The 27,473-nt window shown below is 38.6% G+C and overlaps 1 protein-coding gene across 3 annotated transcripts in view; it reads right to left on the reverse strand.

Moving 5' to 3' along the window:
• Positions 1–3,144: 3,144 nt before the first annotated feature.
• Positions 3,145–27,473, reverse strand: part of MRPL22 (mitochondrial ribosomal protein L22) — a 36,293-nt gene continuing 11,964 nt past the window's right edge. The window contains exons 3-8 of one of the 3 annotated variants that reach the window (XM_024760174.1): positions 23,552–23,587; positions 15,918–16,053; positions 12,213–12,278; positions 11,334–11,411; positions 9,543–9,612; positions 3,145–3,441 (exon numbers count right to left, since the gene is read on the reverse strand). In XM_024760174.1, the coding sequence (XP_024615942.1) occupies positions 3,230–3,441; positions 9,543–9,612; positions 11,334–11,411; positions 12,213–12,278; positions 15,918–16,053; positions 23,552–23,587 (598 nt within the window). In that variant the 3' untranslated portion in view covers positions 3,145–3,229. The remainder of the gene's footprint in view (positions 3,442–9,542; positions 9,613–11,333; positions 11,412–12,212; positions 12,279–15,917; positions 16,054–23,551; positions 23,588–27,473) is intronic. The other 2 variants (XM_024760176.1, XM_024760175.1) reach the window with 2 other exon arrangements.

The raw sequence follows: 27,473 nt of genomic DNA on the forward strand, positions 1-27,473 counted from the left end.
ATAGCTCCAATATTCACAAACTGTGTGACCCTGAGACAGTTATTTGTAAAATATAGCATGGAACATGTCAAATAATGAGGTCCCAGTAAATAGTATCTATAATTAATGCCATCTTAAAACATGGCACTAAAGCTACATTCTTCATTTGACTAGAGGGATATTCTCAAAGTACAGTCCCCTACAACAGAATCACCTGGAAGTGCTTGTTTAAAACAGATTTCTAGTGAATCAGAATCTCTTGGGCGAAACCCATAAGAAGTCTGCACTAATAAGCAAGCACCCCAAGTTCTTCCTCTACATACAAACGCTTGAGAAACACCGGACTAGGGCTGTGGACAGAGTGCCTCTTGTCAATGAAAACATGTGTATCAACGAGAATCAGGTAGTGCTGAACACTCTTAACAATTTTCTGCTAACAAGAGGGAAGTGAGTGCCACCTACTGCCTTATTTTTATTTTTTATTATCATTATTTTATTTATTTTTGGCTGCGCTGGGTCTTCATTGCTGCGCATGGGCTTTCTCTAGTTGCGGTGAGCAGGGGCTACTCTTCGTTGCAGTGTGCGGGCTTCTCATTGCGGTGGCTTCTCTTGTTGCAGAGCACAGGCTCCAGGCACACGAACTTCTGTAGTTGTGGCACGCGGGCTCAACGGTTGTGGCTCACGGAATCTAGAGCACAGGCTCAGTAGTTGTGGTGCATGGGCTTAGTTGCTCCGCAGCCTATGGGATCTTCCCGGACCAGGGCTCAAACCTGTGTCCCCTGCACTGGCAGGCTGATTCTTAACCACTGTGCCACCAGGGAAGTCCTGTGCATTAATTTTGTATCCTGCAACCTTACCAATTCACTGATTAGTTCTAGTAGTTTTCTGGTGGCATCTTTAGGATTTTCTATGTATAGTATGTCATGGGCAAACAGTGACAGTTTTACTACTTCTTCTCCAATTTGTATTCCTTTTATTTCTTTTTCTTCTCTGACTGCTGTGGCTAGGACTTCCAATACTACGTTGAATAATAGTGGCAAGAGTGGACATCCTTGTCTTGTTCCTGATCTTAGAGGAAATGCTTTCAGTTTTTCACCATTGAGAATGATGTTTGCTGTGGGTTTGTCATATATGGCTTTTATTATGTTGAGCTAGGTTCCCTCTAAGCCCACTTTCTGGAGACTTTTATAAGTGGGTGTTGAATTTTGTCAAAAGCTTTTTCTGCATCAATTGAGATGATCACATGGTTTTTATCCTTTAATTTGTTAATATGGTGTATCACATTGATCGTTTTGCATATACTGAAGGATCCTTGCATCCCTGGGATAAATCCCACTTGGTCATGGTGTATGATCCTTTTAATGTATTGTTGGATTCTGTTTGCTAGTATTTTGTTGAGGATTTTTGCATCTGTGTTCGTCAGTGATATTGGTCTATAATTTTCTTTTTTGTGATATCTTTGTCTGGTTTGGGCATCAGGGTGATGATGGTGGCCTTGTAAAACAAGTTTGGGAGTGTTCCTCACTCTGCAAATTTTTGGAAGAGTTTGAGAAGGACTGGTGTTAAGTCTTCTCTAAATGTTTGATAGAATTCGCCTGTGAAGCCATCTGGTCCTGGGCTTTTGTTTGTTGGAAGATTTTTAATTAAAGTTTCAATTTCATCACCTGTGATTGGTCTGTTTATATTTTCTAATTCTTCCTTATTCAATCTTGGAAGGTTGTACTTTTCCAAAAATTTGTCCATTTCTTCCAAGTTGTCCATTTTATTGGCATAGAGTTGCTTGTAGTAGAGTCTCTTAGGATGCTTTGTATTTCTGTGGTGTCTGTTGTAACTTCTCCTTTTTCATTTCTAATTCTATTGATTTGCATCCTCTCCCTTTTTTTCTTGATGAGTCTGGCTAAAGCTTTATTCATTTTGTTTATCTTCTCAAAGAACCAGCTTTTAGTTGTATTGATCTTTGCTACTGTTTTCTTTGTTTCTATTTCATTTATTTCTGCTCTGATCTTTATGATTTCTTTCCTCCTACTAACTTTGGGTTTTCTTTGTTCTTTTTCTAGTTGCTTTAAGTGTAAGGTTATATTGTTTATTTGAGATCTTTCTTGTTTCTTGAGGTGAGCTTGAATTGCTATGAACTTCCCTCTTATAACTGCTTTTGCTGTGTCCCATAGGTTTTGGATCGTCGTGTTTTTGTTGTCATTTGTTTCTAGGTATTTTTTGATTTCCTCTTTGATTTCTTCAGTGATCTCTTGGTTATTTAGCAGCACTGTTTAGCCTCCATGTATTTGTGTTTTTTACTTTTTTTTTTCCTGTACCTGATTTCTAATCTCACAGTGTTGTGGTCAGAAAAGATGCTTGATACAATTTCAATTTTCTTAAATTTTCCAAGGCTCGATTTGTGACCCAAGATGTGATCTATTCTGGAGAATGTTCCATGTGCACTTGAAAAGAAAGTGTATTCTTCCGCTTTCAGGTGGAATGTCCTAAAAATATCAATTATTTTAGAATGCAAGCCTGCGACTGGTTCAACTCCTTTCTCCATTAATTTGAATGCACTCTGAAAAATGAATCAATCCTAAACAAGACAACCAAGCAATAGAAAGCATTGTTGGTAGGAGACATAAAATAGTCATTATTTAAGTAAAATAAAACTTTCTAAGTTAAATGGTTTTTGGAGTTTTAGATTAACATATCTAATAAACTCCTGTAATTTCAAGTTACTGCTAAATCAGTAAAGGAAAATATAATCCCTCGTCCACTGGCCTATGCCAACAGTGAAAGGAAAAACTGAACTATAGAATGCCCTAAAATATTGCACTGAAACAATGTGCAGGGATGCTCCCGTCCACCACCCCCTCCCCCAGTTCCAGGAGAAAAATCAAGTGAAATAGTAAGGACAAGTTTTCTTATCCTATAACTTTCTACTCAAGTCCAGTATCAAAAGTACCACCTGCAGGGCACAAGCTAGAAAGCTAACATTGCCTTCAAACATCACTCCAAAAAGCCTTCTGAATTACATAGTCTGTCACTATGTTTAAAGCTGATTTCTCCTTCCTAGTTGCAAATACATAAAATATACCCAGAGGCTCAAGAGAGATGGGCAGAGCTTTATAAATATTCATGTAAAACTAGCAGTTGTACTTCATATTTCAATAATTCAATGACAAATCATAAAAAGCATCTGTCTTTAATTTTTGTTGGTTTTAGGAAATGAATGGTAAAATATATACACTGTGGAGTCTTAATACCCCCATCATAGAGTGTGAATGATGGTCCGGTTGCGAAGCTCCTGGATATACTCTTTGGCATGGGCGACTGCTGTCTTTGGTGCTTCAGGTGGAGGTGGAGGGCCTTCCACCAACTTCACAAAATAATGGCAAAAAACCTTCTCCATAATCCCAAAGCGACCTCTGCCGTGGTATCGGATGCGTTTCAGGTACTGGCCTCGCCCTGAGGTGGACTGAGCTAGACAGAGAAGAAAAAGAAAATTATAGGAAACAACTGTATCCACAAGATTACAGCTTGATCAGCTGAGCAATTTCTGCCCTTTCCTCAACTGGATTCTAAGACTACATGAGCTCACAGGCTGGCTACAGCAGGTTTGTCTCAAGACAAGTATCTCCTGAGTCCTTCCTTACTAAGGACCAGGCTCTACTCCAGGTGCTGCAGAAATGGGAGTGAACAAGAATAGCAAGGGCCCTGGCTCTGTGCAGTGCACACTCTAGAGGAGAAAGAGAGAAAATAAACATGATCATTTTAGTTAGTGACAAGTGCTACGAATAAAGAAAACAGTGATGTGACAGAGACTGATGGGGTGCTGGGAGGCAACTTGAGACTGGGGGGTGTCAGGAAGCATCCTTGAGGAAGAGACATTTGATCCAAGACCAGAATGAATCATTCATGCAAATATCTAGGGGCAAGGTGTTCCAAGAAGAGGGAACAGCAAGTGCAAAGGCCCAATGGTAGGAACATGCTTGGCTTGGTTCAGGAACAGAACCTGCTGAAGCATAGTAAGCAAGGGAAAGAGTGATAACAAACAAGGGGACGGGATCAGAAATGAAGGCAAGATTACACAGAGCCCTGGAGGCTGAGGGATGACGTTCTGATTTTATTCTAACTGTATTATATTCTAACTGTTCCTTTGGAACCAATGATTCCCAAATGCTGTCTTCAGGCTACAACATCAAACTAACTTAGGGAACATATTTAAAATGCTGACGCTGAGATCCCATCTCTAGATACTCTATATTTGGAGTGGGCTTTGAAAATTAAATCCTGAGCAAACAACACTCCCCCACACCCCAAGCAATTCTGATTCATAGCCAGGTTTAGGAACTCCTGTATCACATCTGTCCCCTCATCTCCCCTCCCCCATTCAACATGTCAAAGTTTGACCCTGCAAAATTTGAAGAAACCTCTTAAACAGCACAAGAAGAAATCTGTTCACCTGTTCACCCACAGTAAATCAGGGTAGTAATTACCTTCTACCACCTTCTGAATTTACTTAGTCTCACGTTTTCAGTTAATTTAATAAGCCTTTTAAAAAGGCAAAATCTATAGCATATGTAGCAAATTAATTCACTTCAATACTCACCATTCTTTTACTGTGACAGAACTTTATATTGCAGGGACCATATCAAAGTATGTGCTCCACAACCCTCTAACTACAAACCTCTCATGAAATGGTTTCAGCAGAAGCACCCTAGCTTTGCCAAAGAGAAAGCTAAGGATGAAAGTGATTAAGAAAACTGCCTAGGGTCTCAGTGAGATAAGGAGAGAACTACCACCCTTTTATCAACTTCATCTACTGGCACTAAAGAAATGAATTTAAGAATTTCCAAAGATGGGGGTGGGGGGCAGGTGGGTGAAATGGGTGAAGGGAGTCAAAAGGTACAAACTTCCAGTGATAAAATAAATAAGCCATGGGGATGTAATGTACAGCACGGTGACTATAGTCAATAATACCGTATTGCATATTTAAAAGTTGTTAAGACAATCGATCTTAAAAGTTCCCATCACAAGAAAAAAAATTCTGTAACTATGTATGGTGACAGATGTTAACTAGACTTGTAATCACTTTGCAATACTGAATCATTCAGTTGTACACCTGAAAGTAATATAATGTTATACATCAATTATACCTCAATTTTTAAAAAAATTTAATTTTTCCACAGAAAAAGCAGCATTACACAAATCACTTTATAATAAAGTACTACCAAGTGCCCTGAATCCACTTCTCAGGAGGAATCCTACAAACAAAAACAGTGACACTGGGAAGAGTGTAGAAACTTCTAAAACGATTTTACAAACATGATAGCTAATTTTATCCAAAACTGCTACTCTACCCAACTTGAGCACCAATTTCCAAATACCCAGAGAATAAGGAATACTACTCCAGTGAAGGAAATATCAAAATTAGCTAACTGTGCAGGACTACATAATCTATCAAAACACAATGATCAACCCTATGAGGGTCTGTGTGAACTACCATTTTCCTTCCATCTCTCCCAAAATACAGAAGAGAAGACACTCAATACCTGCTAAATGCCAGTTATGATTTCCTCCTTAATCCATAAAATATCATCTGCTTACCTTTATGCAAATAATGCCATCCCTTCTTTATGTCAAAACAAAAACATTAATTCTTCCGAAACACCAGGATTCTTTAACACTCTGGAATGGGAATACCCAACACAGCCACTCGGACATCTGAATGAAATCAGGGCTTAGAGTATAAATTCCGAATTGGTTTTTTTTTTTTTTTGGCCGCACCACACAGCATGCAGGATCTTAGTTCCCTGACCAGGGATCGAACCCATGGCCCCTGAATTGGAAGCGTGGAGTCGTTTCAAACTGCTTTAGTACGGAACCATTTCAATTAAATGAAACAATACGTAGATGCCTACTTTCACGTGAATCTGTTAAGAATGAAACATGGGTGAGGGTAAATCCAAAACTGCTGCCATTCATTCACCCAACATATAGAAATTCCAAGTTCCTGCTGGGTGTGAAGCGCCATCCTGGGCTCTAAGGATACAGCAGTGACCAAGAAGCCTTTCTGCTTGTCCCAGGCCCCACCCCTGGAGGCCTCAGAGCACAATTTCAAAACCAATGCTTAGAGTTAATAGTCTTAAAACACTGCCTTAATAACATAAATCTCTTACCCAAAAACTTCCTGTGGTTCCTCGTCAATACTGTTTTAACCAAATGCCACAGCTTGCCATGTTCAGCCCTCTGAAATCTAGGCCATGTTCACCTTTTCAATTTCATCTCCTCTAAGGCAAGCCTCTACTTCCTCTGCACTGTTCTACTCACTGTACCACACACTTACTGCTCATCCCAACCTATGTGCCTTTGCTTAAGTGGTTGCCTCACTTTGAAAATTTTTCCTCTTGGACACTCCTTCAGATCCCCAAAAGCGTATCTTTAAAAGCTAAAATTGTCTAGAAAATCTCCGTGACTATTTTAACCTATACTGACCTCCTCTTCTCTATTCCAACAATACCATTTACCTGTTACTCTTTTTGGTCCCAAACCATACACTACTTTGTGTACGTGTTCATGTTTCACCTGTAAAAGTTACTTCCTCAACAAAACTTACACTCCTCTTGTATTGTCCCCAAAGTTCATGCCCCATAAGGAACAGAAATGATTTTGAAATACATCTTCTGCTAATTAATATCAGTTTTTTAATACAGATGTCTCTGGTAAATTTGCTCAAATTCTAAAATAAATTTCAAAGTTTTCCAAGTACATACAATACTAATAGTGTACGTGGTTTTGTTCCAACTAGGGAGAACAATTTATGTATTCTTCCAAAGGGCTATTACTGTCAAAGAACAAAACTACTTGTGCTAAATGTTTTAAATTGCTATAAAAGATATACCATCACCTAACTGTGTGTGTGGTATACTCACTGAAGGCACTCAAATACTTTTTGAATGAAAGAAAAAACATAAAGACATCTCAAAAGTGGAAACGACCTTCTAAAGATAATGCCCAGCAGGTACCATATTTAAAATATTGTCAATATTTCCTATTACTTGTATTTAGGTAAATGAATCTTGACTTAACTTTAGAAACTCTCCCCCTTCCTCCTTCATCATTCTTAGCCCAGAAAACTGATTTACAAAGTCAGTCGTTCACTTTCCCTGAAGTGAACTACTATAGATGTCATGAATCATGAAGCAGTGACATTTTATTAGTCCATGTCCACTTGTTAAGGCCTGTTCACAGTGTCATTAGTCATCATTGTAAGTCTGAAAAGGAAATGAACTTTCAAAGTCTGTGGTCATGCAACACCAGGTATTAGCTTTAGACTGATGACAAGCATTTGAGGGAATTACCACATAATGAGAACATATGCTACCAAAAAAGCAAGTCCCTTAAAATGCCAGTACTTACTTATTTCAGGGGACTGAAAGAGCTATTGCTGAGCCGAAACAGTAGCCAACAAGTAACTAGTCTTTCAAAGCTCTAAAAGAAGTCTATGGAATAAAATGTCTAGGCCTTTTCAAAGACTGTAAGAAGATAAATCCATTTCCCAGATTTTATAGGTAAGAATGAATAGAACTTACCCAGGCCTCTCCCCTGGGGTTTCAGATTCAGTAAGTCTGTGGTGAGGCCTGGGAATCTGTATCTTTAATAAGAACCTCAGACGATTCTTATCAGGGAAGTTTAGCAAATACAGGGATAAAATGCCTAATGTGTCGTGGTCAGATACTTCATCTTCCTGGGGGTACTCATCTCTTTTTCCTTCATAATGGAATTAGGCAACAAAATACTTAGCAAATGAGTTTTTAAAATCATAAGACAAATCCAAAGTTATTAGCCCTACTTAAGAAAAGAGATTTTGACCCAGAACTACATGAACAGAAGGTGTAGGAAGGGCAGGTTTTTCAGCAGAAATGTGCCTAAAGAGACCAATGCATTAAAGGACCATACACATGGGACTGGTTAAGTTGATTTTTGCTTAAAGGCAACATTGGACTTTGCTCCTTCATTTGGGAAGACAGGATTAAGCTCCTCACCCTCTCTCTCAACAGTACTACAACTGTTGAAACATATTTAACGCAAATTCCATTTCACTTGCATCTGATTTCCATTATGAAATGTTGCCTATCAGCTAAGAAGCCAATATTCCTATAAAGTTGAAAAAAATTAAATAAATCTGATTTCATATTCAGTCATGGAGCAGGAAAGGTCACCAAGAGGTTTTAAGCAAACGGTCTTGCTCTTTATTTCATCTCTTCCAATGATTCTGGGTCCTTCCAGCATTATTTATTCATGCTGCTCCCAGAAGAAAATGCTTATGATTAATTACTGTGGACTGCATCTTCTGAGTTGCCATTTGATTCCCCTCTGTATAAGAATGTAATTAGTTATACAAGATTCAGCTTTAAAATAAGATATTTCAGTTGAAAATCATAACTCATTTGAATTTCAGAAGTAGGTGTGGTTGCCAGCATCAATTCCAGGTGAGTTGAGGTAAGGTACTAACTAAATCAGAATAAATATCTCCATTAGAGCCGAGGTTATATGACAAAGTGCAGTTTAGATGTTTTTTTAAAATTCTAATTTTTGAAAAACTATAAGGCACAGCTAACTTCCCCCAGAATGATTCAGCCTTTTACCCTCCATTTGGAGAGCAGCAGTTCCCATATTTTGAGTTTAAAATAGCTTTAGGTAAACAGTCCTTCTCATATGCAGGTTTGGCAGATTGAGAAAATTTTGCTTTGACATCAACATCTCTGTTTGATTACAAAACTGCTGAGGTTAGCAGTAATTGCTGCAGTAACTCCAGCCACTGCTCTACTTTACTGTGGTGTTAGGGGAGTGGGGGGAGAGCTTTGTAATAACCATTGATCTCTTTCTAAAAAAGGAGCAGTATGAAGGTATGCTACCAAAAAATCCCTTACATTTGTACAGTGTACCAGGCTTCCCAAAACATATTCCCACACGTTAATTTAATGTGATGTGGAACAAGCATACAAAGCTGAGGTAATGCTTCAGGATGTAATAACAAAGGGGAACCAACACATCTGGGTCATCTGAGCTTTCGAAGGCCCCTTGGCTTTTAGGGTTCAACAGATTTTCCATTCTGGTAATTGAAGACTAACTTATAGGATACCTTTAGGGATTAGGCACCTGGCTTGGCACATTATAAATACATATTTTTTTAAGTCCACCTGTGATCCTTTATATGTCTCCTTTGGGTTGACAAAGAATCCATTTTTTAAAAAATCAGTTACATTCTTCCATAGTTTCATTATGATTAAAGGGCCACTCTATATATCATCTTGATATCCATTATTTAATAATTATCAGCAACAGGTTTCATGATCTCAGTCTCATTATGGAACAGGTAACAATAAAGCAGTAAAGTTAGGACCATTTACAACTGACTAACATTAGCATGCTGAAGGCTGAAGAATAAGCTATTAGCAGCAATTTTCACTAGCAAACACAGTCCAAAGTATTTAGATATCAAAGACTGTTATTAGATGAAGAATTTGGCATCACTGTTGGAAGCCATTTTCCAAAGCTAAGAATATTAAAGATCTTACCTATATATAAATTGGATCTGAATTCCACATTGTGGTCTCTCACTGCCATATCTTGTGCTTCTAAGAGAACCTTAAATAAGGAAAAGAAAGGCATTCATATGGCTGACCTGAACTAAAACAGAATTAAATTTCTCATTTCTTATTGTTATCTCTATGACTGCTAATCACATGCCTTCCTATTGCAGTCAATTTTAAAAAGAGAATATCAAATTATAACAGTACTAAGGAAAAGGGATACAGTGAGCTTTCCTTCCTCAGACAAGAATTGCAAATGCAAAGAACACAGTCCAGGTCCTGCTAAGTTTTAAATGGAATGTGTAAGCTGTAAAGGAGGAGATAATAACACTTGCAGCAGTACCCTTGGTAATGGGCATTATGGCTTTGATTCATAGACTTGTCAAGTTCAAGAAGCTCAAGGGCTAAATCTTATTGAAAATTCTTAAACTTTAGATCCAAAATAACCATTAACAACATCAGACAAGTAGAGAAAATCATACTTGAAAATTTCCTTTAAGAATTATTAAATTTGGGAATTGCCTGGTGGTGCAGTGGTTGGGAATCCGCCTGCCAATGCAGGGGACACAGGTTCGAGCCCTCGTCTGGGACGATCCCATATGCCGCGAAGCAACGAAGCCCGTGGGCCACAACTACTGAGCCTGAGCTCTAGAGCCCACGAGCCACAACTACTGAGCCCGTGTGCCACAACTCCTGAAGCCCACGCGCCCAGAGCCCATGCTCCACAACAAGAGAAGCCACCGCGATGAGAAGCCCACGCACCGCAACAAAGAGTAGCCCCCTCTCACTGCAACTAGAGAAAGCCAGTGCACAGAAAGGAAGACCCAATGCAGCCAAAGATAAATAAATTTTTTTTTAAAAGAAATTATTAAATTTATACTCCAAGGATATTTTGAATTAACTTCCTCCAGAACACATTTTTTAAAATAGGACAACTGTTGTCAGAAATAACAGAAATCAGATCTTTCCCTCCTTTAAAGATGAATGTAGTACAAAGCTGGGTACACAACAGATAATTAGTAACTGCATTCTGAATGGAAATAAATACAAGCATTACAATAGAGCCTCTTAGAAGTCTGAATCCAACCACCTTAAATATTCACCCACTAAAAGATATGACTTTATATGAAAATTAACTGAACTATAGGAAATAATGCTAATATCCCCAGATGTCCTCAACTCAGCTTCCTGAAACAAAAACACTCATGTGCCTAGAATGAGTCAGCACAAATATCAAGTCATGTGCACCCAGTGAATCAGCTACATTTAGAGCTAGAAGTGTCTTTAGAGATCATCCAATCCAACCCCACCTAGTTTACAAGTGAGAAAAATGGAGCCAGACAAGTGTCTTGCCCAAAATCACAACAGAAACTGTCAGAGAAAAGATAAGACTCCAACTCCCCTGAGTCCCAGTACAGTGCTCTTTCCACTCAACTAGTTATAAAATCCCAAGCTCTCAGTTGTGGAACTTACAAAAAACAAAATCTTTATAAAGTTTATCAAGCCCCCAATCATTAAAAATAAGATGTATCACTTCACTTCACAGACAGATCATAAAACATAAATCACTATCTGGTGCAAATAAAAGCATCTAAGGAAAAAAAAAATACTTAAAGCACAGAACATTCCTAAGGTATAAGGACATTAATAAAACTGAGTCCCCTTTATCTGTATTATATAAACTATGCATTTACACTAGCGAATTCAGGATTTAAGCAAAGCTTACTAACACCAGCAAGCCAACTATTCGCTCCCTCCCCACCAATCTTAGTTTACCTCTTTAATTATCTGGGCCCCTTTTTTGTCACTGAATTCCAACTGAGCCAGAGCCTGGTCAATGGACATTCCTCGTATCTAGAATTAAAGGGTAACAGACAAGAGAAAATAAACAAATTAGTTTACAAAGTCAGCATTCCCTTTTCAGTGAAAAGTAAAAGTCTTACATAATCCAAATCACTTCTAAAATTAGCTCACTAGTTACATGTTAATTACATCTCAATAAAAGTGGGGAAAAACTTTTTTCATTAATAAAAATAGCTCACTAAACGCAGGCAAAAGAGAAGAAAACAAGTTTGAGAAGGGATGCCACCACCCTCTGTAGGTCAAAATCAAACTTAAAATTTTTAACCGCTAAACCTGGATTATAATGGTTTCAATAATAATAAAAGAGAGTGGACATGACAGAGAAAGATCACAGGTTGGCAAGGATCACAGTAGGCACTAAAGGCATCTCCTTCTCCTATAGAAGAAATGTATTACATGGGTATTTGCTGCTTTTGTCTTTTCTCATATATAAATTTCATTTTCGAGGTAAAAAACTTACAAAGGCAACAGTTTTGAAATAGGTTGAATCAACTTTTACAGATACATAAGCTTACTTCCTGGATTCTCTAACTATAGCCAGGTTCTTGATGCCTTTCTTCTAAAGTATCTATATATCCAACATGATTTAGTTTGTCAGGAGGTAAAAATTAAGCAAAATCACCAATCTCTGAACTATCACTTTTGGATTACCTACGAAATGTCTTAAAATGTAATTATATTCCTCACTTTTTGGAAAAAACAGGGCTAGTTTTTTTGCTTTTTTCAAATCCTGGGGTAAAATTTGTAGCTTCTTTCCCTATATATTATGCGGTAATAGTCATTTTAGCTTACCAATTTTGCCAAATACCACATCTTGTCTTTGCTGTACTTTATTTGTCTTCGACAATGGTAGATTTCCTTACAAACAGGAAAAAAAATTAAGCAATTTTATCAAAATGACAGTAAAACACTGTTAATAAAGTTTTTACTTTCTGTGTTTAATGAAATGCTGCCATAAGAAATAAAAACATTATTAAGAATTTGGAAGACTTCCCTGCGGCGCAGTGGTTAAGAATCCACCTGCCAATGCAGGGGACACGGGTTCGAGCAGGTAGCCATAAATAAATAAATAAATAAATTTATTTTTTAAAAAAAGAATTTGGGGACGCTTTTTCCCTATACAAAGTTATACTTTTCCAAATTCTCACTATGTTATAAAGATTACTAAGGGAAAAACAAACTGTAAAATGGCTAGTTTGTGACAAAGTTTGCAATGCTGCTATACCGAGGAATAGTAAAAGACTTAAACTAAAGTATTTTGAAAACATTTAGCTGGCTAAAAGAACAAAAGAAAAGGTACAAAAAGGTTTCTTGTTAGTGAGGAGAACAATGGCAAAATGGATAAAGTAACTATTTTCGTAAGAAAACCAATATTGTAAGTGTTCAGTCAAGAGCACAGGTTCTAGAATCAGACTACCTCGGTTTGAATCCCAGTTCTACCATTTACCAGCTACTTAACTTCTCTCTGCTTAAGTTTCTTGTTCTTTAAAATGAAGATAATAGTACCTAACACATAAAACTATAATAAGGATTAAAGAAAGTTACCTATATAAAGTAAGTACTTTACAGTGTCTAGCACATGGTAAGATCTTACTAAACATTAGCTTTTATTGTCTTCTATTTATAGTGGTAGGTATATCCTACTGAATTTTTAAATCAATCATCCATTAAACAATTTATAGTTCACAAAGCACTTTTCATATTTCATATGATCTAACTCTATGAGTTGGGAGAAAAAACACTTTATAAACCTTTTACAAAATGAAAATCAGAGAAATCAAGTGACTTGTGCAAGATAGCAAAGTTTGTAAGCTAGTGCCACACAGGGAAGTATGTGAAGGGCTTAATACAATGTCTGGCAGGTGTATCTTTAAAGTTCCCCTCATGACTCTAAAACCCACATTCTTCCTACTATTATACCATAATGCCACTTAAAAAAAAATTAGAAAACATTTTTCAAGGCAAATAAAAGCAGAGAAACCTCAAAACTTTCTAACATTCTGACTCCTGCTAGAAGTTTACAAATGCCTTAGGATTTTACTCATTGCCCCATCTACTATTACTTAACTACATATTCCAAATTCTGAAGATCAGAATGAGATAGAATAGTAAATATTATCTGGCCTTCTTCTAAATGAGATAAAACTAATTTTTAAAATGTTTGCAGGTAGCAGATTGGAAAGCCTAAGGGACACTGCAAATAATGGCACAGTGTATCAACTATGTGGCTAGGTGAGGAAATTATTCCCTGTTAATAAGCAAGGTGTTTATAAACAGCACTAATAATTTAGTCATAACAGGTATAACTGCTACACCAAAATCAATTTGCTAAATACTATTTAAAATCAGAAAATGTTAAGGTATTTTCCAAAAGTCTTAATTTGTCCCAGAAAAGGATTATTCCCTCAAACAAAATCTGTGCAAAATAGAGAACTAAATGAGGTTTCTCCAAAGTGCCTATATAAAATCTAACCAAATGTCTTCACACAGGCACTTATAGAAGTATATATTATGCAAAAGTTAACCAAAATAGTTTCAGTAAATTACAATATATAACAAATGATTTAATTGACACTGTTCTTCATTTGCTAGAGTTAGGTAGATCATCTACTGTTAACTATTTGAATTTTGCTATTTAGGATGTATCCTGAAGTGTGTTTAACATCCAAAAAGACTGGTATTTACAAAATACAAAATTTCGCTTTAGATTCTGGACCTGACAAATACTATTATGATTTCTTTATTTCCAGTTAAAGCCAAGTCCAGAGACCTCAAGTAAGAAGTAAAGAAAGCTCATTATAGAAAATATATATATTTTTTAATTTTTACTTTATTTTTGGTTGCATTGGGTCTTCATTGCTGTGCATGGGCTTCCTCTAGTTGCGGCGAGAGGGGGCTACTTTTCGTTGCGGTGCACGGGCTTCTCATAGCGGTGGCTTCTCTTGTTGCAGAGCACAGGCTCTAGGCGCACGGGCTCAGTAGTTGTGGCACATGGGATTAGTTCCACCACGGCATGGGGGAATCTTCCCAGACCAGGGCTTGAACCCATCTCCCCTGCATTGGCAGGCGGATTCTTAACCACTGTGCCACCAGGGAAGTCCCTAGAAAATATTTTATTTATGATATTTGTACAAATGTGTAAATTTTGGTTAATTACAAAATGGAGTCAATGCTTAATAGCAATCAATGCTTAATATTTTATTTATGGTATTTTATTTTATGATATTTTATTTATGATATTTGTACAAATGTGTAAATTTTGGTTAATTACAAAATGGAGTCAATGCTTAATAGCAATCAATGCTTAATATTTTATTTATGGTATTTTATTTTATGATATTTTATTTATGATATTTGTACAAATGTGTAAATTTTGGTTAATTACAAAATGGAGTCAATGCTTAATAGCACAGATTCTATGACAAATCAAACTTTTAAGCTCTGATGGCACAATAAAATATGAAAGTTAACAACTCATTTGTTTAAGCTATTAAGATCTCTTTTACTTCTTAGTTCCCAATCAGGTAGGAGGTCTTTAAATGAATAAATTAACTCCCCTAAATGAGAAAAAAAAAAAACATAAAACTGTACTAATTCAGACTAATATCTAGATAGCAACTGAATTTTAATAAAATGCATGCTGTCAAGTTCATATAAAAACTAAGCAAATGACATTACTTAGATTATATCGATTATCCAGTAGCCTTAAATCCCAAAGGACCTTAAAAGATGTTTGCTAAACTGAATGATTTATAATTAACACAGTAATCCTATTTCTAAAGTACTTATCACAGTTCATTTTCTTAAGGATTCAAATGTTCCCACCTTGTTTATGCTATTATTACTTACTTAAACTTTTTAAGAGATGTGTATGTATCCCACAGAAAATTCATATTAAGCTAGAAATTTGTCTTTTATTTCAGACTAGAGCAATGTCTAGCAATTTGGAGAGGGCAAAAGGATTCTGAGCAACTAAAGATAAGTTAAAGTCTGGAAGGAATAAGGTATCTCTGGAAGGAATCCAATGATTAAATTCAAACCTTAGGTTCAAAGGTTTGTAAATTAAAAAAAAAAAAAAAAAAAGGAAGAAAAACCTCACAACCAAGTGTGTCTATACTCAAGTATAAAACATTGGAAAATCACACATATGATTTTAATATTGGCCAATGGCTTAAGCCATTCTTACCAACCCCTCGTGCTCCATTATCAAGCCTCTTGGAGTCAAAAATCAGTCGAAACGTCTCAAGCTATTAGCTCAGTTTTAGAGTTAAGGCTCCTATCCAAGAAGTTAAGTCAAGGCAAATAAGTAAAACAAAGACAATCATTTTAACTACAAAAAAGATAAATCTAGAACATTTTCTGTACCAATTAAAGGATCAAGCAAATTCCTGTATAATTTTTTTCTTTTCTTAACATGGAATAATAAATCACTGCTAGCCACACAAGAGCAAGAGTGCTTTATCAAAATCAAGAGATTAGTTCTACCCACAAACTTACAGCTGGTCTCCGAGGTTCTCCAGGCAGTTGTGGAGGATAAACAATTTTATTCTTCTTCTCCCATTTTCGAGATATTTCAAGAGAAGCACTTGTGTGAATATGTGATTGGGGTAAAACGCTGTGAGATGAAAAAAGCCTGTAAAGCAACAGACATTTAGAATCTTTTCCAAAGCTTATCTATCTTCTGAACCACATCAGCTCCATTTTGATGGCAACTATTTAAGGATCACGAGTGGAAACATTCTAGACATATTTGTTAACAAAGAATCGAGATTACATAAAATACCACAAAGAGCTAGTAGTTTACTGAAGGCTAAGAAGAGTGAAAAGTCAGTAACTCATGTAAGTCAAATAATAAACAGTTATTAACACAAGATTTTAATTGAGGTATAGCTGGTGTAAGTTTCAGGTGTACAGCATAGCGAGCCACAATTTTTAAAGGTTACATGCCATTTACAGTTATTATAAAAGTTTGGCTATGTTCCCTGTGTTGTACAGTATATCCTTGGAGCTTATGTATTTTATACATAGTAGCTTGTACCTCTTAACCTCCTATCCGTTCTGCCCCTCACCTCTTCCCTCTTCCCACTGGTAATCATCACCTTGTTCTCCACATTTCTGTTTCTTTTTTGTTTATATACACTCGTTTATTTTATACTTTAGATTCTACATATAAGTGATATCATACAGTATTTGTCTTTCTCCGTCTGACTTATTTCACTAAGCAGAATACCAACCCAAGTCCATCCACGATGTTGCGAATGGCAGAATTTCATTCCTTTTTATTGTGGTCAATGACTATTGATTCTCTACTGTAAGTCATCTCAGTCCTAAAATAGATTTAAAGGCACAGAGGATCTCTGACATGATCTGTGGAATTCCTCAACTTCCTTGAATAATCAAGACAAATAACATCACTTTCTAATCCCTAAGAAATTAATGCATAAAGGTGGCTTCATTCGCCTCCTGATGTAAAAAGACACCACCCACCATCCATGAAGTAGTCTTTCTGCAAAAACAAACTCGAATTAATCAAGCCTCCAAATTCAATGCAGAAAATACAGAGACAGGGAAACCTGTTAAACAACACAAAGGGGATGCACTCAGCAAAATCCAAGCTGTACAAAACTCTACAAGACGAACAGCCCGTTTTCTTCAACAAATAAATTACAAGGAGAAAAAAAAAGAGCTGAATAAAGAAACTACAGATTACGAGAATTAAGAAAAAAGTCAGTTAATGGGTGGACTTTTAAAAAAATTTTTATTCAATGTATTTAAACTAAAAAACAAACAAAACAAACAAACAAAAAACCCCAATTCACCCATTTCTCTCACCCTCAACCCGCTGCCTCTTGCAATCACCAATCTGTTCTCGGTACCTATGAGGCAGGTTTGGTTTTTGTTTTGTTTTGATTTTTAGATTCCACATATAAGAAATATCAAATGCTATTAGTCTTTCTCTGCCTGACTTATTTCACTTAACATAATACCCTCAAGGTCCATCCTTATTGTCACAAATGGCAAGATTTCATTCTTTTTTACAGCTGATTAATATTCCTCTATGTTTGCGTGTGGTGAGTGTGTGTGTTTATATATTTACATATATCACAATTTCTTTAACTACTCATCCACTGATGGAAACTTAGGTTGTTTCCATACCTTGGCTACTGTAATGTAGCAAAGGACGTGAGTGTGTATATATCTTTCCAAATTAGTGTTTTTGTTCTATTCAGAAGTGGAATTGCTAGATCACACGGTAGTTCATTTTTAGTTTTTTGAGGAACCTCCATACTGTTTTCCACAGTGGCTGCACCAATTTACATTCCCACCAACAGTGCACAACAGTCCCTTTTCTGCACATCCCTGCCAACACTTCTTCTTTCCTATTTTTTTGATAATAGCCATTCTAACAGGTGTGAGGTGGTATCTCATTGTGGTCTGGATTTGCATTTCTCTGATGATTAATGATATGGACTATCTTTTCATGTACCTATTGGTCAATGGCATGTCTTCTTGGCAAAATAGCTATTCAGATCATCTCATTTTTTAATTTGATTGGGGTTTTTTTTTACTATTTAGTTGTCTAAGTTTGTTGTATATTTTGGACATTAGCCCTTTATCAGATATATGACTTACAATTATTTTCTCCCATTCAGTAGGGGGCCTTTTCATTTTGTTGATGCTTTCCTGTGCTATGCAGAAGATTTTTAGTTTAATTAGGTCCTACTTGTTTACTTTTGCTTTTGCTTTTGGTATCAGATTCAAAAAATCATTGCCAAGACCTATGTCAAAGAGCTTACTGCCTGCTTTCTTCTAGGAGTTTTATGGTTTCAGGTCTTACATTCAAGTCTTTAACCTATTTTGAGTTAATTTTGGAGTATGGAGTAGGATAGGATCAAATTTCATTCTCTGGCATGTGGCTGTCCAATTTTCCAAATACCATCTGTTAAAGAGACTGCCCTTTCCCCAACATGTATTCTTGCTCTACTGTCATAAGTTAATTGACAACATGTGTGAGGGATTATTTCTGGGCTCTATATTCTGTTCCATTGATCTATGTGTCTGTTTTTATACCAATATCATACTGTTTTAATTACTATACCTTTGTAATCTAGTTTGAAATCAGGTAGCATGATGCCTCCAGCTTTGTTTTTCTTTAAGATTGCTTTGGCGGGGCTTCCCTGGTGGCGCAGTGGTTGAGAGTCCGCCTGCAGGTGCAGGGGACACGGGTTCGTGCCCCGGTCTGGGAAGATCCCACATGCCACAGAGCAGTTGGGCCCGTGAGCCACGGCCACTGGGCCTGTGCATCCAGAGCCTGTGCTCCGCAACGGGAGAGGCCACAACAGTGAGAGGCCCATGTAACACACACACACACACACACAAAAGATTGCTTTGGCTATTGGGGTCTTTGGAGGTTCCACACAACTTTTAAGCCTGTTTGTTCAGGCTTCTCTGGTGGCACAGTGGTTATGAATCCGCCTGCTAGTGCAGGGGACATGGGTTCAAGCCCTGGTCTGGTAAGATCCCACATGCTGCAGGGCAACTAAGCCTGTGTGCCACAACTACTGAGCCGGTGTGCAACAACTACTGAAGCCCGTGCGTCTAGAGCCAGTGCTCCGCAACAAGCCACTGTAATGAGAAGCCCGTGCACTGCAATGAAGACCCAACGCAGCCAATAAATAAATAAATAAAAATTTAAAAAAACCAAACAAAACACTGTTTGTTCCATTTCTGTGAGAAATGCCATTGAAATTTTGATAGGAATTGCACTGAATCTGTAGACTGCTTTGAGTGGTATGGTCATTTTAACAATACTAATTCTTCCAATCCATGAACACAAAATATCTTTGCATTTATTTCTATCTTCTTCAATTTCTTTCATTAATGTCTTATAGTTTTTAATATACAAGTCTTTCATCTCCTTGGTTAAATTTATTTCTAGGTATTCTATTCTTTTTAATGCAATTGTAAATGGGTTGTTTGATTAATTTATCTTTCTGATAGTTCATTATTAGTATAAAGAAACAAAAGATTTTTGTTTGATTTTGTATCTTGCAACTTTACTGAATTTGTTTACTAGTTTTAATAGTTGTTTGGAGTCTTTAGGGTTTTCTTATCACGTCATCTGTAAATAGTCATAGTTTTACTTCTTCCTTTCCAATCTGGATACCTTTTATCTGTTTTTCTTGTCTAATTTCTGCAGCTAGAACTTCCAATACCATGTTGAATAAAAGTGGCGAGAGTGTACATCGTCGACCTTAGAGGAAACGGTTTCAGCCTTTCACCAATGAGTACAATGTTAGCTGTGGACTTGTCATATATGGCCTTTATTATGTTGAGGTATGTTCATTCAATACCTGCTTTGTTGAGAGTTTTTATCAAAAATGGATGTTGAATTTTGTCAAATGCTTTTCCTGCATGTCAATATTGAGACGATCATATGATTTTTATCCTTCATTGTGTTAACGTGGTGAATTGCACTGACTGGTTTGCAGATGTTGAACCATCCTTACATTTTTGGAATACAGCCCACTTGACCACGATGTATGATCCTTTTAATGTACTGGTGAATTCAGTTTGCTAAGAATTTGTTGAGGATTTTGCATACATGCTCATCGGGGATACTGCCTGTAACTTTTTGTATGTGGCACCCTTGTCTGGTTTTGGTATCAGGAAAATACTGGCCTCATAAAATATGTTTCGAAGAATTCTACCCTCTTCTATCTTTTGGGAGAGTTTGAGAAAGACTGATTTTAATTCTTTTAATGTTTGGTAGAATTCACCAGGGAAGCCATCTGGTCCTGGACTTTTGTTTGTTAGATGGCTTTTGATTATTCATTCAATCTCCTTGCTAGTAATCAGTCTGCTCAGATTTTCTATTTCATCATGATTCAGTCTTAGTAGTTTATATGTTTCTAGGAATTTCTCCATTTCTTCTAGGTTGTCCAATCTGTTGGCGTATAATTATTCATAGTAGTCTCTTAAGATCCTTTGTATTTCTGTGGTATCACTGTCACACTACTCTTTCATTTTTGATTTTATTTATTAGAGTCCTCTCTCTTTTTTCTTGTTGAGTCTAGCTAAAGGTTTGTCAGGTTTGGGGTTTCTTTTCTTTTTTTAATCTTTTCAAAGAATCAGTTCTTAGTTTTATTGATCTTTTCTTTTTTTTTGATCTTTTCTATTGTGTTTTTAGTCTCTAGTTCATTTATTTCTGCTCTAACCTTTTTATTTCCTTCCTTCTACTAACCTTGGACTTCATTTCTTCTTCTAGTTCCTTGAGGTGTAGAGTTAGGCTGTTTCTTCAGACTTTTCTTATTTCTTGAGGTAGACATTTATTGCTGTGAACTTCCCTCTTAGAACTGCTTTTGCTACACTGCATAAATTCTGCTATGTTACATTTCCATTTTCATTTTCCTCAAGGTATTTATTTCTTCTTTGAACCAGTGGTTATTCAGTAGCATATTGTTTAATCTCCTGAACTCACATCCTCCTACAGACACACTGAGTCTACAGCTACATGTGGAACAACTTCCTTTTAAAAAAAACTAAAGGCTGGCTGGGTGACAACTACATATCAGGCAAACAAGAAGAAAACGACATTAAAGCAGGTAGGAAAGGGCGGCTCACAATCCTGTCATAAACCCCACCCCCAGTATGGCAACCCATACCTGGGAGGGAACTCAAAACCCAGAGCTTCTCCCTGAGAAACAAAGGGTTCAAACCCCACATCAGGAACTGCAACTTTTAAGACACGCACTTCAGATGAACCCCCAAAACACCTAATTTTGAAAACCAATTGAGCTCATGGCCTGAGACCCACAAGATGGAGACAATCAGAGAAACACCTCTTAAAGAGTCACGCTCAGAAACTCACCTGCCCCAATGCCCAGCTCAGAGGCAGCTGACTGCACCCATACGTAAAGTAAAGGAGGCTCACCTGCTTACAGTAAAACCTCAGGCTAGGGGGACTTCCCTGGTGGCACAGTGGGTAAGACTCCACGCTCCCAATGCAAAGGGCCTGGGTTCGATACCTGCTCAGGGAACTAGATCCCACATGCGTGCCGCAACTAAGAGTTAACATGCCACAACTAATGAACCCGTGTGCCACAACTAAGGAGCTGGCAAGCTGCAACTAAGGAGCCCTGGAGCTGCAATTAAGGAGCCCACCAGCCACAACTAAGGAGCCCATGTGCTGCAACTAAGGAGCTGGTGAGCCACAACTAAGGAGCCCACAAGGAGCAACTAAAGAGCCCGCCTGCCACAACTAAGACCCTGTGCAACCAAATAAATAAATAAATATTAAAAAAAAAAAAAAAACCTCAGCCTGGGGACTTCCCTGGGAGTCCAGTGGTTAGGACTCCACACTCTCACTGCTGAGGGCCCAGGTTCAATCCCTGGTCGGGGAACTAAGATCCCACAAGCCATGTGGCATGGCCCAAAGCAAACAAACAAACAAACAAACAAAAAACACCTCAGCCTGTGGATCAGGCATCCAATTTTACATACACATTTAGGAGCCTGCTGGAACACTCACTGTACGGGGATGGAGACTAGTGGGTGCCATCTTTGCCCTCTCGCTTTGCTGTGTCCCCTACATTGGCAGGCAGATTCTTTTTTTTTTTTTTGCGTTACGCGGGCCTCTCACTGCTGTGGCCTCTCCCGTTGCGGAGCACAGGCTCCGGACGCGCAGGCCCAGCGGCCATGGCTCACGGGCCCAGCCGCTCCGTGGCACGTAGGATCCTCCCGGACCGGGGCACGAACCCGTGTCCCCTGCATCGGCAGGCAGACTCCCAACCACTGCGCCACCAGGGAAGCCCCGGCAGGCAGATTCTTAACCACTGCACCACCAGGGAAGAAGTCCCTAGGCGATAACTCTTTATTGCCTGGCTCTGGAGGTCAGGGGAGTTTGCGCTCTTGGTCACATGGGACTGTAATAATAGGTGTCACACAGAAAGGAGTTCATAACCCTGTTTGGCACCGTGATTTTTATGACTGCTGCTAGGGGACACTTCTACATTGCCTGACTCTGGTGACCAGCAGGGCTTATGCTTGTGGGCCCCCCAGGACTGTAACCAACAGAGAAAGAGTTCCTAAACAGCTGCCACCCCCAGGGCACAGCAAGAGGCAATAGACCTCTGAGGTCTGTCTTTCTGTGAAGGAGGCCTATCAGCTAATCATGACGACTGTGGCCTGGGGGCAGGCTTCTAATTAAACAACATATGGAAGGGCTGCCTGTAATCCTGGGCTGGTGCAGTTTCTGCGGCTGACATCCAGAGGATGCCCATCACCTGGCCCTGATGGCCAGAGGGGCTTGTGTTCTGGGGTCTCATGGGACTGTGGCAATTGGGGAGGGATGGTTCTTGGCAGGCTACTATCCTCAGGAGACTGTGCAGACAGCAGACCAAGGCACACTCCCCATTCTTTCTGTGAAGGAGGCCACTCTGCCTGTCCTGGAGCTTTCGACTGAGTGGCAGGCCTCAAGTCTGGCACACGTTTGCTGGCCTATGGAGCTGCTCTCAACAATGCAGGCTGGAGACACCATCTTGGTGCTCTTTCTCTGCCTTGCTCCAGCTCACCAGTATCTCCCAAAAAAGAAGCTTATACATTCATCTGGACAGTGTATCCTGATTTTTGCAACTGCTGCCCAGGGGACAGATCATGTGGCTCTGGGGGCCAGCAGGGCTTACATTTGTGGCCCCCCAGGACTGAATATATCTGCATACTTATAAAGCTGCTGCCTGAGGGTCTAGCTTCCAGTCCGACTGAATCTAGGTGCTGAAATCCTCCTCTTTGGGACACTGTCTATTCTTGGCACATCCTCAACTACTGGGAGCTACTAGTAACATAACAGGATGCTTGGACAAGCACAAAAGTTTGAGAGATGACCGAAAGTTGGGGCAGGGCTGAATAAAAAGTTTTCTCTCTTACATGAGGCCACTCCTTCAAGACTGGGAGAAGTGGTTGTTTCTTCTACTGTATAGAAACCAACACAGAGAGTCAAGCAAAATAAAGGAACAGAGGAATATGTTCCAAGTCAGTTAACAAGATAAAACCTCAGAAAAATATCTTAATGAAACAGAGATAAGTAATTTACCTGATAAAGAGTTCAAAGTCATGGTCATAAAGATGCTCACCGAACTGGGAAGACAAATGGATGAACACCGCGAAATCTTCAACAAAGAGATGAAAAATATAAGAAAATACCAAACGGAAGTCACAGAGCTTAAGAATATAATAACTGAACTGAAAAATACACTAGAAGTGTTCAACAGCAGACTGGATAAAGCAGAAGAAAGAATCCGTCAACTTGAAGAAAAGGCAGTGGAACTCACCCAAGCAGAGCAGCAAAAAGAAAAAGAATGAAAAAATTTGACTATAGCTTAAGAGACTTATGGGGCAATATCACACAGACTAACGTTTGCATTATAGGGCTTCCAGAAAGAGAAAGAAAAGGGCAGAAATCTTACTTGAAGAAATAATGGCTGGGGAATTCCCTGGCGGTCCAGTGGTTGGGACTCCAGGCTACTACTGCCAAGGGCCAGACTTTGATCCCTGGTCAGGGAACTAAGATCGCTCATGGCCAAAATAAATAAATAAGTAAATAAATAAATTACTATCCCTCTACTCTACCATAAAAACTCCTCTTAAGAATGGACTTGGGGGCTTCCCTGGTGGCGCAGTGGTTGAGAGTCTGCCTGCCAATGCAGGGGACACAGGTTCAAGCCCTGGTCTGGGAAGATCCCACGTGCCACGGAGCAGCTGGGCCCGTGAGCTACAAATACTGAGCTCTGCGCGTCTGGAGCCTGTGCTCCGCAGCAAGAGAGGCCGCGACAGTGAGAGGCCCGCGCACCGCGATGAGGAGTGGCCCCCGCTTGCCACAACTAGAGAAAGCCCTCGCACAGAAACGAAGACCCAACACAGCCAAAAATAAATAAATGAATAGGACTTGAGGACATGGGGTGGGAGGGGGAAGCTGGGATGAAGTGAGAGTACCATGGACATATATACACTACCAAATGTAAAACAGCTAGTGGGAAGCAGCAGCAAAGCACAGTGAGATCAGCTCAGTGCTCTGCGATGACCTAGAGGGATGGGATAGGGAGGGTGGGAGGCAGGCTCAAGAGGGAGGGGATATGGGGACATGTGTAAGCATATGGCTGACTCACTTTGGTGTACAACAGAAACACAGTATTGTGAAGCAATTATACTCTAATAAAGACCTATTTTTAAAAAACCAACAAACTCCTCTTAAAAAAAAAGAGAAAAAGAAATAATGGCCAAAAACTTCCCTAACTTGGGGAAGGAAACAGACATTCAGATCTAGGAAGCCCAGAAAGTTCCAAGTAAGATGAACCCAAAGAGACCCACATCAAGACATATTATAATTAAAATGTCAAAAGTTAGACAAAGAATATTAAAAGCAGCAAAAAAAACCAAACAGAAAGTCTTGTTACATACAAGGGAACCCCCATAAGCCTATCCACAGATTTTTCAGCACAAATTTTGCAGGCCAGAAGGGAGGGGCATAAAACATTCAAAGTGCTGAAAGAAAAAAAACTTCCAACCAAGAATACTCTACCTGGCAAAGTTATTCAGAATTGAAGGAGAAAGAGAGTCTTCCAGACAAGCAAAAGCTTAAAAGCGTTCCTCACAACTAAACTGATCTTACAAGAAATAAGAAATGTTAAAAAGACTTTTTTAAGTGTGGACTACTATAATCTTAAAAGTACAAAAGTTATTTAACCATTGAAAATTTGAACATTAACTGGGCATTTGATATTTTTTAATAAGATACATGGTGAAATATTTATGGATGAAATAATATACTATCTGGGATTTGTTTCAAAATATGATAGGGAAGAGCAGGGGCTCTAGAGAAAACAAGAAAATAAGATAGGCCATGAGTTAATAATTGTTGGAGTTGGGTGATGGGTTCATGAGGGTTCGTCATATTGTCTACTTTTGTTTACATCTGGATATAGCCAAATAACAACAACTCTGGTGTTTCCCTACTGCTCAGAATATAGTCTAAACTCCTTAACAAGACACAGAAGGCCTTCCATAATCTAACACCAGCCTGGCCATCTCAGCTTATTCACCTTAAAGCCTAATGACACAAACATTCATTGTTCCCTGAACAAGCCACATTCTTTCATATCTTTACACTTTTGCTCATGTTGTTTTCTCCTCCCTTATTATCTCCTAAATGAAACGCTTGTCCTGTTTTAAGTCCCAGCTCAGGTGTCACCTCAATGTGAACCTGATCCCTGCTCCAAGAGAACCAATCCCCCCATTGCCTTAGTACTCTGTTCTTGCCAGCCGTACAGCAATGAGTTGTATTACTCCTGAACTGTAAGGTGGCTGCAGAAGAATGAGTTCCTGGATGTAAGAGGACATAATTTTCTAATAAAACTATAAGCCAGGTGATGAGGGCAGAGACTACAGAGTCAACTAGACCTGGGTCTAAATCCTAACTCTAATACTAGAAGAATGGCCTTGGGGAATTCATATAACTTTCTAGACCTCAGTTTTCTCAACAGTAAATGGAGTAATAGTAATTACCTCATAGGCTTCTTTTTTTTTTGGCCACACCACAAGGTATACGGTATCTCAGTTCCCCAACCAGGGATAGAACCCACGCCCCTGCAGTAGAAGCACAGTCTTAACCACTGGACTACCAGGGAAGCCTCCCACACAGCCTTCTTAAGGAGCTCAAATGAGATACTTTAAGGAAAATACTTAACCTGACACATAATAGGGCTCAATAAATTTGAGATTATTACTTTTAGAATGAGAAGAATACCTACTCCATTCTGTTGGTGGTATATAAATAATTAACATAGAACACCCTACGAAGTCTAGCACAAGATAAACACTGGTAGCTAGTATTAACTTTAAATTAGGCCCTCTGAACAGTTCATGTCTCCTGTTCTCAAAAGAAATAAAGTCTAAACTGTTTGAATTGTGTAAACTTCGTATTACACAATTTCAAACCTTCTTCTCATGTTTATAATCATGATCATTTGTTTCTATGAAGTTGTAATTCGTGGGTGCACTAAGTTTGTCAATTTCTTTATCGATGAGAAGAGGAATTGGCGTACTTCATCTCCAGGGTCTCTCCAAACCTTAATTCTTCTTTCATCTCATGGATGACAGCAGGATTACAGAAATATGAACACCCTGGCTTCTCTTTAACTCTTCAGTGAAATCACTACTATACTAAACAGTCTGAAAGACTGCTTGAGGGTGAGGCCCATGCCTTCTATATCCCCCATATCTAGCATAGTGTTTGATACTCCTCAAATCCTCAATACACATTCAGTGAATTAAATACAATGGCTAATAAATTAAACACATTATGAATCAATAATGACAAAGCTTTCCGAACGCCTACAATACTTTCAGGGTTCAAATGCTTCATAAAATGAATTATCAACCAAATACTAAACAACTGTAATCAAATCAAAGTAAAATATGATTACAAACGGGGTCTTTAATTCAGAAGTATACTAAATCAAAAAGTTTCATGCGCCCTCTCCTGGCCAACTATTGGAATAACACTAAGTTAAAGCAGGAAACGAAGAGCTCGAAAATAAAACTAATTCAAAATTTAAGGCTTTGTTTTTTTTTGCCGTGCCAATCGTCTTGCAGGATCTTAGCTCCCCGACCAGGGATTGAACCCAGGCCACGGCAGTGAAATCACTGAGTCCTAACCACTGGACCGCCCGGGAATTCCCAAAACTTAAGGCTTTTATGAGACCACTTTATGTAAGAAAGCCTGTGAAGAGTCACTAAAGAAAACAAATTCAAGAAAAGGAAGTTGGGGGACTTACCTGGTGACACAGTGGTTAAGAATCCGCCTAACCCATCATCAAAAAAATCTACAAACAATAAATGCTGGAGAAGGTGTGGAGAAAAAGGAACCCTCTTGCACTGTTGGTGGGAATGTAAATTGATACAGCCACTAAACTAAAAATAGAACTGCCATACGACCCAGCAATCCCACTACTGGGCATATACCCTGAGAAAACCATAATTCAAAAAGAGTCATGTGGG

The sequence above is a fragment of the Neophocaena asiaeorientalis genome, unplaced genomic scaffold (assembly GCF_003031525.2).
Source record: "Neophocaena asiaeorientalis asiaeorientalis breed wild unplaced genomic scaffold, Neophocaena_asiaeorientalis_V1.1 scaffold336, whole genome shotgun sequence".
Classification (NCBI taxonomy): domain Eukaryota; kingdom Metazoa; phylum Chordata; class Mammalia; order Artiodactyla; family Phocoenidae; genus Neophocaena; species Neophocaena asiaeorientalis.